This window comes from Aphelocoma coerulescens, chromosome 2 (assembly GCF_041296385.1).
Source record: "Aphelocoma coerulescens isolate FSJ_1873_10779 chromosome 2, UR_Acoe_1.0, whole genome shotgun sequence".
Taxonomy (NCBI): domain Eukaryota; kingdom Metazoa; phylum Chordata; class Aves; order Passeriformes; family Corvidae; genus Aphelocoma; species Aphelocoma coerulescens.
This window is the reverse complement of record NC_091015.1, coordinates 164004013-164016491: the sequence shown is the minus strand read 5'-3', so window position 1 is coordinate 164016491 and position 12479 is coordinate 164004013. Positions and strand designations below refer to the sequence as shown.

Below are 12479 nucleotides of genomic sequence, written 5' to 3'. Positions count from 1 at the left end.
ATGAATCACTAGGTTGCAGTTTTGATTTGCAATAATAAAAAGTTGTGCATATCACATGCCCTTTTCCTCTCTGAAACAAAATTTTCCTTAATTCCAATTTACCCTTCCTTGAAGCGTGAAGGGGAAGCAAGTGTGGAAGGGGTTCTTAATCAGCTGGTCCTGGAGCATCTACAGTTGGCTCCTCTCCAGTGGGGTGAGTGGTACCAAAATCGATGGATGATCTTTTTTAGAGAATGTACTGGCTTGTAATTTTCCACAGCATGAGAATGATAATGTTTTCATTTACTGGCAATCTGTGATACTGGAGAATTTGATAGGAATTTTATTTTCCTTTAGCTGTTTTATTTAGCTGAAGATAAATGTAGAATTGGTATCTGTTTTATTTTAAGTACCACTGTTCGGTGATAGTAAATATGAAACCTGACTGTGCACTTTTTCCTGTAGTTTTCAGTCCTATCTGTCTTGTATGAGAGGTGGTTGCTACTTAAATTTTCACTTTTTCTTACAGTGTGGGCTTTTAAAGTAATTTCTCTAAATTTTTTCTTTTGGAATCATAATGTACTTGTGATATACTTCTTATGGTCTAGAAAATTGCATTACTAACCTTTGAGGTGCAGAAAATATTTTTACTCTGGGTAGCAGGGAAGAATTACTTGTCTTAACTTTGCATTTAGAATGATGTTCCCACAATGAAAAATGGAATTAATTTAATTTCGAAGAGTCGTAATAATGGGACTTCTGTCTGAGGTTCTCAACAAGGCTTGCTCAGAGGCTTTGAAACATGGGATATTTTATCCCCAACACTTCTAGTGAGTTGCAAGTTTCAGATAAAGTCCCCAAGTCATCAGTAAATTGTTTCCAAGCTTTTGCTTTTAAAACAAATTTATGCTCCATATTTTAATACTGTGATGACCTAAAGAGGACCAATTTTAAGGAACAATGATCGATCACTATTGCCTGTGTTAATTATTAAAATTAAAATGACCCCAAAGTCCATTATTTGTGTACTCTTTTAAGTGCTTGGGTTTTTTCAAGCATGTTGACCATGCTCAACACATAGGTGAAAACCTGTGAGCACTTTGTTCATAGATGAGAAGATTAAAAATGGTTTAAAGTAGTTTGTTGTAAGTATGTCCAACTGTAGCCATAATCAGCTGCCTCTGAAATCATGCTTACCTGGCCTCAGTTCTTCAGGGGATTCAAGGATTTGGCAGCATTTTTTTGTATGATTGACAGGATTTGGCCATGATTGCCCTGGGCCTCACCAGTAGAACAAGTGGTTTGTGCCAGGTGTGTGTTGTGAGATCAGACTGGTCACTTTTTAGCTCTGCAGAGTGGCTTTGACCATCAGCAGCTTTGGAACCTGGGCTCTGTGGTGGAAAATTGTCCTTTGGCACTTCTGCATAGGACCTTGCCTTAAGGTTGAAAAACTTAAACTCAATCTTAAATGAGTAATGAGTATTACCTGTTTTGTATAACACACAAAGTGTATCCATGTGGAAGCTGTAGCTTACTGCAGAGATTACTGAAAAGGACATTTTGATTAAATGCCTGATTTTACTTGAAAACAAAAGCAAAAATTGAAAATTAAAGACAATGGAGACATTTTATCTTCTTTAAGTTAACCGTAATTTTGAATATTCAGCAGTTAAATCTTTGCTAGTGATGTAGCCTGGTAACTCTACCTGCAGCTTCTGCAGTCCCTCCAGATGCTGTACCGTGGCAATACAGGATGATTTTTTCTTTACTAATGTGTGGGATGGAGGAGGAAGTAAGAGATTGTTATTATTCTTTGGGAGGTGGGAGTACTAAGGGGCTGTTGAAATGTCTGGACAGCCAAGGGGGGGTGGGTGTGTGTGCCTTGTACATGCATTTAGACAATGTGACACACTGTCTGTTGGACTAGAATTCTCTTTCAGTGCCAGAATATATTTCCTATTCAACTCTTACAGGCATGGAAATATGTTAAGAGTTTAAAATACTGTAATATTGTAGTATCAGTCAGATTTTTTATTTCTCAATCATTACACTGTATTTACAACCTGGCTTTGCTTTGAGTTTTGTTTTTCTGTTTGTTAACAATAACTTGTGTTTTAATATGAACTCTTTATTACTGGCCATCATTGTGACATAGCCTTTGCATAAATTGGCTAAAAATTTGGCTTAGTTTTATGCAATATAACTGATTCTATGATTATTCAAGGATTTTGCTATATTGATGGTCACATTGAAGGGTTTACTTTATTATAAGTACTCACAGTGAAACATGAATGAATATTTAACATGGTTTTGATTAAAAAAATGACTGGCTCTTATTCAAGTTTGTAGAAGCTGTACTCCAATATTCCTTTTAAAATTGGCATATTTAATTCATATAAGAGTTAATATTACATCTCTAAAATTATGAAAGCCTATTGAAATAATTTTTCATGTAAATTTGACAATCCTGTCCTTTTTTCATTAAATGCAAGGCAAAGAGTAGAAGTAAAAGTTGGTAACATTGAAATTTTGGTCTGAGGGTAAGAAGTTACCTTTAAAGTTTTCAGATAGAGAGGAAAAAAGTGGTTTGTAGTGAACAGTTTATTTTGATTTCATGTAATTAAAAGACTGGGGAAGGGAAAATTATTTAGGACATGAGTAATCATAAAAAAGAAAATATTTCAAAGGCTAGACTGAGAGTTCTTAATGCATTGTTAAAATTGATTTTAAGATTTAGGACATCTCTGTAAAATGAAGTTGTCTGTTGGGCAGGTTAGTAAATCACATGTAATTGAAAAGCATCATCTTGCTCAACACCACCAAGTTCAATGGTCTCTAAAATTTATGATGTATTTTCTTTTTACGGCTGGGCAGCAAACCAAATGTAGGCATAGATGTGGTTTTAAGGTGAATACATTAATATCATCAAATCAAGGAAACAGAGCCTGCAAAGTTTAAGGAGGAGAATCAAGTCTCCTCCAAGGTGTGTGTCATGCAAGCTCTGTGTCTGGGGTTGGAAATGATCTGATGGCATCATCTGTAGCTGCTGTCTGTGCAGGGTTTTTTTCAATCTTTATTTGATTTATGTCACTGAATTTGCAAGCAAGCAAAATCCTGGGACTGAACACTTACCAGTTTTGATGGTGCTCTTCTGCTTTCCATAGCAAAATTACCTTAGGTACAAATGCATGCACAATATTTTATTGAACTTGAAGTAAACTGAGGTTGTAATAGGCTCCTGATTGAACCTGGAACAGGCTGGGCTTGGGATATTCCTGCATTCAAATGAGAAATGCCTCTGAAATGAGAGGCTCCTGACACTTTCAATGCTGTAAACAATTTTCACAACAGAAACTTATTTTGAATACTTCTACATAAAGCAAAATAAACATAACTTCCTTCACTGCCTGCGAGAAACAGATATAGAAATCTTTTCCTGATGACCCTCATGTGTGTAAGAGGGAAGATTTATTGGAGAAAATTGGTTTAGGGATTTAGAACTGTAGACACTGAAAAGTGCTAGAGGTTTTAATATATCAAGAAAATACTTTTCTTTCTCTATAGCAACTAACTGAATAACTGAAAAATTAATTATAATACATGAATTCTAATATTATTAACAGTAGTGTTCCAAGAAACATGCATTTTTCAAGCTTCACCATGGAAAAAAGTCCAGAAATAGCTTTTTGCTTTCATTCACTCTTTTATTTCATTCACTCATTTCATTAATTCTTCCCTTCTTCATAAAAAAATGTGAATTTCAATACAGTTTTAACGTTTAAATGTACTTGGATGCCTTTTCACAATGCAGTGCATTTTATTTCCTAGTATGTGATTACAGGGAGAACAAAAATCACTGCCACTGAATGCTGCTCAGATCATAAATAAGAAAAGTGATGGCCAGTAGACAAAAGTCTTGATTATTTACTTATTGGTAGAGAATGCTACAAAGCTTGTTGTGGGCCCACTGCAAATTCTGTGCCTACCAGCAGCACGCAGGAATATTGTACTTTGAGGAGACTAAAACACTCAAAAGTGGAGGTGGTTTTAAATTGTCCCTCAGAGGTAGCTGGAATCAATAGAAGATGTTGATTTAAAAGCCTTTTGAAGTGTTTTATGAACATATGGTTCATGACAGCTTGTTTGGAAGTTCTGTCTGCTTGAGTTTCAAAAAGCATCTTATGGAAGCATTACTTAAAAATAAATTATCTTAATAATTAATTGTATGTTTTAGAGAGCACCAAGTCATAATCAGTTTTCACAGCTCTATGTTTCATGAATATTAGCATTAATTACTGAAGCTACACACCCATTCTATTTTGCATTTTCCAGCCTGAACTTAGACAATAATTAAATCTTTCTTTCCGTAATTCAGATCTCTGCACACATGACCACTGTTCACAGTTTGGCTTCAGTCAGGGCCATCCTATAATGTTGCTGCTCCCCCATATTTGAAATTCCAAGGCTGTCTTGGATGTGTTTTCAAAGACTGGACTTAATGGGGGACTGTAAGGAAGTAGTTTAACTTTCTCTTTTAATAAATGCACCCCTCCTAGGCTCTAGACAGGATCATTTATATTATATAGATACAAGCTTGGAGATATGAAGAGATCAGCAGGGTATATGAGGGCCTTGAGAGAAATGGTGAATGTTACTGTGTTCATTTGCCAAACTAAAATATTCTGCAATTATATCTATTTTAGAATTACAGTAGTCTGGCCATTGTCATCATTGGAAAGATGAAACTAAGAGCATTAGCCAGGAAATCTCAAGAGTAAGCTGTCTGTAAGGTAGAAAATCACAGTCTGATTCACAGGACGACCAAAACTGATAAACAATCTGGTGGTAAATGGATTTTGCAAGGTAACCGACCTTTCTCATCCATTTGGAAAAACGTTCAGGTTTTTCGTTTTTATTTTTAAGATCCAAGAGAGGTGGGAAGACTTTCATATCTTAACAGCTTGTGTGCAGGCTGTTTTGGAGGATATTTTGGCAATGTCAAGCAAGCAACATGCTTTAGTTCCTGGGAAGTGTTGAGGGACTGGGGTAGTACACAGAAAAAATGGACTAACTTGATGGAACTGGGGCATCTGGCACAGGAATAATGGTCTTTCATGTCAAAACACACAATTGTGTGGTGTGTTTTGAAGCAGCTGTTGTTTCTAATTCCTACCCAAGCCTTGGTTACTCAAAACTGAAAAGTAAAACTTGTGGAGAAAAGGTTTCAGACACAACAGATCAGTAGTGATTTCAAAGGAAAGATGCTAAGAATAAAGAGAGTACCCAAAAGTGAAAATAAATTAACAAAACCTCTTATGGAATGGCATGAGAGAGGTTGTGTGGAGTGCCAGTGGTCACTTCATATCAGATTTCTGAAGTAACTGGCAGCTGGAGCTTCAGGTCCAGCACTTCTAACAAAGCAATGAGAAGAGTGGGACAAAAAATGGGGTAATAAATCCTAATGGGGAAGCCTAAGTACTGGTCTAGGATCATCCACAGATTTTCTGGGCAACATGTTCCACCCTCATTGTAAAGAATTGTTTCCTTAAGTCCCATCTAAGCCTGCCATCTTCAGTTTAAAACCCTTGCTCCTCGTCCTGTCACTGCAGGTTTTGGTAAAAAGTCTCCCTCTCTATTTCTTAAAATATTTCAATAATCTCAAAACCCAAGTACCATAAATGAAATGGATGAAATGTAGTCCAAAAAAAGGTGCTTATCTCTTCTGAGACAAGTAACGCAGAAATCTGCTACAAGTTCAGCTGCCTGAAGTGATTGGAAATTATTTAATTAGGTGTGTTACTGTGAGCTAGCAGAGTAATTCAGCTGTGAGGAAAGGTGTATGTGACATTTGTCCAAACCTCTAATGAAACTTCTCACAGAAGAGCTCAAATCAAACCAGAATAGGAAAATGTAAAGTTTTGGAGGTGTTCTAGGAATGAAGACTATTAGCAGGTTTATGCTATAAAGATATTAAACTGAATAAAATTTGATCAATTCTCAAAAGTCGACTAAATCTGGCGAGTGCTATGTTCAATATTTAGAACATCTACAGTCTGCTTGATTTGAGCTGCAGTATCTCTGAGATGCATTTTTTTAATTAACAAAATCAAAAGTTGACTGATCTCCAGGAATCCATCAGAGAACCAGGGTCTCAAGGAGGGCAGAAAAATTGCTGAAGTAGGGCAACTTTTGGCATAAGAGCATACATGGTTTTCAGCACAATGTTAAGGGTTTTAAAACAACATTACAGTAGAAATACTGGTGGAGAGAAATGTACCAAAAAATGGTGTTTAATCAGATACAAAAAAGAGAAAAAGAAACAGGACATTGTGGTAGAAGGAAAATTAACTCATTCAAGCTTGATCAGGCACATGTGCCTAATACATTTTGTTGTGTTGAGTGACTATTTTCAATATTTCATTTACAAATCCATTCTATTTTTAAAGGAAAAAAAAAAGCAGCCATGTCTTGTTTACTTCTTTATAGGAGTATTGCTTACGACATTTCAGTTAAGCCGTAACAGGTGATTGAGAAACACCATAATGATGATAAATTGTCGTGCAATTATGCAAGGTACTTAATTTTCTAGGTATTGTTAGAAGTAAATTGAATAATAGATTAAATGAACATCCAAATTAAAAAATGAAATGCTACTGTAATAGTTATGACAATGGGTTACATGTTCAAAAAGAACTGTGTGAAGATAATTGTAAGGAAGAAGATTGAAAAGACAAAAAAACTGTCTTGTAAAGTAGTTGGTGAAAAACTATCAGTGAATCTGCTGGGAAATAGATTTCTCTTACTTTGATGAACGTAGAAGATACTATTTGAATAAAAATTCAGAAAAAATATGCTTCAGCTTGTGGACAATTTTAAAAAAAATGGAAATGAGATCAGAAGATGTCTGTATTAACAAGATAAGCAAGAAAAATGCTTTGATCAGGCAAGATTTTAATTGCCCAACAATTAAATGAATTGTACAGTTAAGTGTGCAGAGAATGAGAAATGGAAAATATGCTAATTGTAGTGGAGGATTACTCTGAACAGCCTGTGTAGGACAGGTTTTACATGAGATTGCCTTGGGGCAATAAACAGGAGAGGAGACCTCAGTCCACGGCCTACTCTGAGCTTTCCTTCTCTGGCTGCTGACACTTCTCAGCTTTTGTTTTATTTCACTTGAAAAAAACAAATGCACCTGCACTGAAAACCAGGAATGCTGTAAATGAAAGCAGTTGCCTCACTGGCAATATTGTACTTGGGATCAGACTCTTTTTCACTAAGGAAATTTGTCATTTGACTGGACCATGATGTCTGCTCAGTAGAAGTGTTCATGTACTCTTCTGTAGTTTGAAGTTTGTACTTAAGATAAATTGAACATTTCCTGTTTATTTTATGATACTAAAAGCAAATTTTCCCAGGTATTTGCATGAGTTCTTCCCCCACCTCATGTATTTTGACTCACTGGTTAAGGCCAGTGTGAGCTTCCATCAGCAGAGGTTCTCCAGCAAAGAGATGTTTTGAGGGGATGGAAGTCGGCTTCATTTTCATTTCTCATTCTGAAGTAGTCCTTTACTTCATCAAGGAAGCAGAAGTGAATTAACGACTGCAAAGACCATAAATCCAGCTCAATAAGCCATGTAATTCTGAAATTAATAGCTTCCAACTGTCAAAACCTCAGCAGTACAAACAGAGACCAGAGCAGACAGATTTGTATGAAGAAACTTATGCTTTGACTGAAGTGTTCTCTTTCATGTTCTCTCATTTTCTCCTTTTTATTCTCTCTCAAAATTGACATCCAACTGTCTATTTTTTAGCATAGGAGATTTTTTCCCTCTATTTTGTGATTTTTCTGAGTCTATCACACCTCCCCATTGTCCCTTTGGTAAACCAGTATCAGAACTAGATATTACTTTTGTTTTTTTATTTTCTATCCCAGACCTTTGGATTAAGAAACCATAAAAATTTAATTAAAATAATAAAATTTAATTTCATTTGGCTGATTTGAATCATTAATTGATTTGATTTTACAAAAGAAGCCCATCAAACAGAAAATCTTTCCTGAGCTGGAATTCTGTGTATTTATTCATAATGTATACTCAGTAGGGAACTTAGACTTTTTATTTAATGCCTGTTTCCTTACTAAGCCGAAATCTAAGGTCACTTTAGTAACGTTTCTCCTTACCTATGGATACACGAGAAAAAGTTACAGAAGGAGAAGAGACATTTTTTCCATCTCAGGATATAAAAGAGGAGCTGAGCAAATGTGTTCTGTAGGATGGCATTGTACAAAAGGGCTTTCATTAAATGATACTCAAGTTGGTTTTTATTACTCATTACATTTTGTATAGTATCATATGAAGTTGTGGCTCAGTAATGTCAGACATGTACAGAGATATTACAGAACTTCTATATCAAGGCCAGACACATGAGATGGAATAAGAAAGAGTCAATTAAAAATGTTAGTAGGATATGGAAAGGGTAAAGTGTCTCGGCAGTATCTGGAATTATGCAGAGAAGTAATTGGTTGCCTCATGTGAAAACTTCAGGAGAGAAAAAAAGGCAGCAGGAGTAATCCTCAATAATTAAAAGAAGTGTTAAAGGATAATTACATTTGTGTTCTTTGATAGAGTCAACTGCCAGTTTTCTGAGTGAAAGATGGGGTTGAGTTGTTCAAGTCACGGGAAAAAGCCAGGTATTAAAAGCACTGGAGACCATAAATCAGAAACTTCAGAGCAGAAGCAGGTGCCATGAGCCTCGAATGGTTCTGGTGGGAAGCCTTCCATCAGTGCTCCCAGCTGTGGGAGCATTTAGTAAATTTGTTTTAGCAGGACATGAAAGCCTCTGAGCTGGTTTGATGCTGCACACAAGCTGCAGACTCCAGCTGGAGGCCTGCTGGGGTGTCAGCAGCAGCTCAGACCTGGCAGGGCTTATTGGCTGGGGCTTGGCCTTACTCAGAGCTCTGGCTGAGTAAAACATGACTTTGCACCTCTGCACTGGGCCACTTGGAAGCTGTTGCTCTTTTATTGTGCCCAGAAATTGAGGCCCATGTCTAAACCCTCCAAAACAGGAGCTGACCCCACAGGGATGGGTGTCCACACTGTCCTGCCCACTGAGCTCCTTCATGGTGCTTAACTCCCAACATCTGCATCACCTCTCTTTTTGCATACATGCTTCACTTCCAGAAAGAAAACATCCAGGTTTATCTCACTAATCAAATAGCCAAAAAGTGGTTGTGAAGCACAGAAAATAAAAATGAGTGGTAAATGTAATCTAAGGTCTGAGACTGGGATGGAAATAAGATCAGTGAGCAGCTGTCAGTTGGAGTGAACAACCTGAACTTTGCCTGTTAAAGAGTCAAAATGACCTCTTCTGTTTTCCTAGCAGATATATTTTTGTATGTATTTTTGCTGGATCAACCAGTAAGTTTCTGAACATCTGTTCTTAATGAAGGTATTAATCAGCAATGCGTTCACCATTCACTAATTGTGAACTGTTTTTGTTAAACATTTCGGCTGTGTTTGAAGGAGATGATTTCTGCTCATGGGTACTTAGTAGATGGTGCTTTGTCTACATATTGCTTTAAATTAATCTCATAACATGAAATATACATCTTCATGTTATTTAATTCAGTAGACTGCAGAAGGTGTCTCAATATAATTTTGTTTGGAGAGCCTTTTGTAAACTTACTGAGCTCTTCTGAGATCCTTGCTGCGAATAGGAATTTCAAGATTAAATTTATTTGTGACTCATTTCCAGCTCTTTTGTTCTCATGTCAATATTGTTCTTTAGTTTAAATAGCTTTTCTCAGTCTCTGATGTTTGCCTTTTATCACTCTTGCTCTTTCTTTTGTGCATCTTGAGACAGCAGTCAGGACTAACTCTCCCAGTCTCTTTGATAGCAGAGGGGTTTTTTTATTTCTCACCCCACAATTATCTCAGTAGCCTTTGTCTGTGTCTGGTGTAAAGTGTGTTTTTTGTTTTCTTAGATCTCCTTGACAAGCTTAGATCTTCAGTAGAATTATTCCTGACATGGATCCTTAATGATCTCAACCTTAACGTGAATCTGTGCTTTTATTTCCAAGCTCTCTGTTGTCCTTCATTAACCACCAAAGTTATAGTGAATATTTAGTATTTCATAGGACATGATGTAAGCTGTTGAAACCAGCATTGCCTGTTTCATAAACAGGAGTTTGTAACAGGCAATTATGGAGTAAATCCAGCTTATTAAACCTTGTGGCTCATATCAAAGTTTATGAATTAAGACCAATGTGAGTGTTGTTGGTGCCTGGATAAAACACAATGTTTACCAAGTTGCTGCTGTGTCTCTCTAGTGTATCTCTGGTAGGATCTAGAATGTTTAAAATGGGTAATAATGTAGTCACTTTGATTAAATACAGAATTATGAAACCACCAAAATCTTTAGAAGTCATTTTTGATTAATTTTCAAGTTTCAGGTACTCAGCACCATGACCAATAGTGTAATAGAGCAGTATCAGCCTTACCGGCTGGAAATTTAACAGCTGTTAGCAGCTCCAGATATGCAAGTGAATTTCAAGTTTATGTTAGTTTTCATTACACAATAATTCCACTTTTGGGAAGGTTGTAGTGCAGTTGTTTGGAGTCAGTAACACTCAGAAATCCCTGAAGAACAAATAGATGCTACACAAAGGTAAAAAAAAACCATGCTGGAACGACATAAGACAAGGAATGACAATGAGGCAATACAAGATGGTTTGCTTCTGAGGAATTGTTTTGGCTTTGTGGCTGTCACAGTACATGGTTATGTACCTCTGAGAATGTTGTGCATGAATCAGACAAGTAAAAATGATCAGAGGGGAGCAGGACTGTGACATGAAGTGATACATGTCTGATAGGGGAGGCATAATAGAGGCTGGCGATGATAATCTGGAAGCTGTTCTTCAAAAGGCACGGTGGCAGACAGTGAAACTCTTCTGTTACTTTGAGAAAGTGAAAAAAATCCAGCCACTTGTTCATCATGCAGAATTAACCTTCACAAACCCTTCTGTTAGTGTAATAAATCATTTCTTAGGCAATGTATTGAGTGAAATTACCAACAACTCTGACATACTGCAGCCTTAATCCTTCCTGTTCTCCTTTAAAAGTGTCTTTTGTATTCCACTGGTGCTGGCAACTTGGTAATAATCCAGTCACTTTACCTAATTTATGTAAAATACCACCGATGGCATTTACCTCTGTCATTCATGTGGAGTTTCAGACTGCGGAGCTGTTTGTTTGCCAAAATGCCACAATAATCAGCAAACCTTAAGTTGGGTATTTTGATGGTATGAACTCAGCAGAAAATTGTTACATGCCTAAATTTAAAAGTGAAAGGACCAAAAAGTTACAGAAAACCAGAGATGACATTTAGTCCGGGAACAACATTTTATTCAGACTTAGTGGCCTGTAGGTACTAAAACGTTGCTCCTTTGGACTTTTGAAGCAGGTTGGCTGTGTCATCAGTTACCTCACATTCTAGTTTACTCCTCTAATTAGAACGTCACTGTGTGATGTGTGGATTGTGGACATTTCTCTGTTGTACAGATTCCAAATGTGACCCTTGACTGTTCAGTTATTGTCTTTATTCCCAGAAGTTCATGCTAAGAGCATTCATATTTACTGCCAGTATACCATTAGGTAATACTGTTGGATAGTACTATTTATACACAAACTTGCAGTAATTAAGTTTTTGAACTACCTTTGAGAAGGAGCTTTAAACTGAAATAATGTCATGATGACTCCTGTGCCTTTCCAGACATGCAAAAATCTAGAGAGAAGGCTGTGTGAAGGAGTTTTCTGAGATAACACTGATAAAACAGGAGATACTTATCCAGCCTCACATATTTCCAGTGCTAAAGTTTCTACTTGCCCTGAGCATTTCCCTAGAAATTAAATTTGAGTACATGGTATGTGGCAATTAATAGCACATTAAAACTACCTTTATAAGCAGTGATTATCCAGTCTTTAATTTCAGTACTTCATATTCTGGTGGCAAACTGAATTTATTAAAGTCTGCACACACTGGAATAAAAACAAGTAAATATTTTACTCAGTACAGTAAAATTGTACTTGTATGTAATAATGTCTAGGAGAGAAGTCATTGGGGATTCTTTCTGTTTTGAAACAGGGATAAAAATGAATCCAAGTAATCTTTCTGTTCATTAACTAGCTCACTCATGCTTCACAATAAATAATAAATGATGTGATGGGGAGACTCATCACTGTTAGTGAAATTTGAATATCAGAAAGCAAGTTAATAGATACAAATTAAAAAAATGAGCTTTAATCAGCATAAAATGCCTTTGAAACTTTTGAAAATTGTATGGTGAAAATCAGGATTGGATACCTTCGGCTGCCTAAAAATGAAAGTTACCAAGATCTACCTGGAGAGCTGTTTCCTGATTTTCCATTCCCATACTCCACTCAATCTAGGTGTAATTGCCAAGACTAGAGAATATTTATTTTCTTCACCCCTGAAAATGG

General features: G+C 36.5%; 1 protein-coding gene across 4 annotated transcripts in view; it reads left to right on the top strand.

Moving 5' to 3' along the window:
• The window catches only part of TRAPPC9 (trafficking protein particle complex subunit 9), a 459459-nt gene that overhangs the window by 220654 nt on the left and 226326 nt on the right, over positions 1 to 12479 (top strand). For all 4 annotated transcript variants that reach the window (XM_069005535.1, XM_069005533.1, XM_069005534.1 and 1 more), the window contains one exon: positions 103 to 193. In XM_069005535.1, the coding sequence (XP_068861636.1) occupies positions 103 to 193 (91 nt within the window). The remainder of the gene's footprint in view (positions 1 to 102; positions 194 to 12479) is intronic.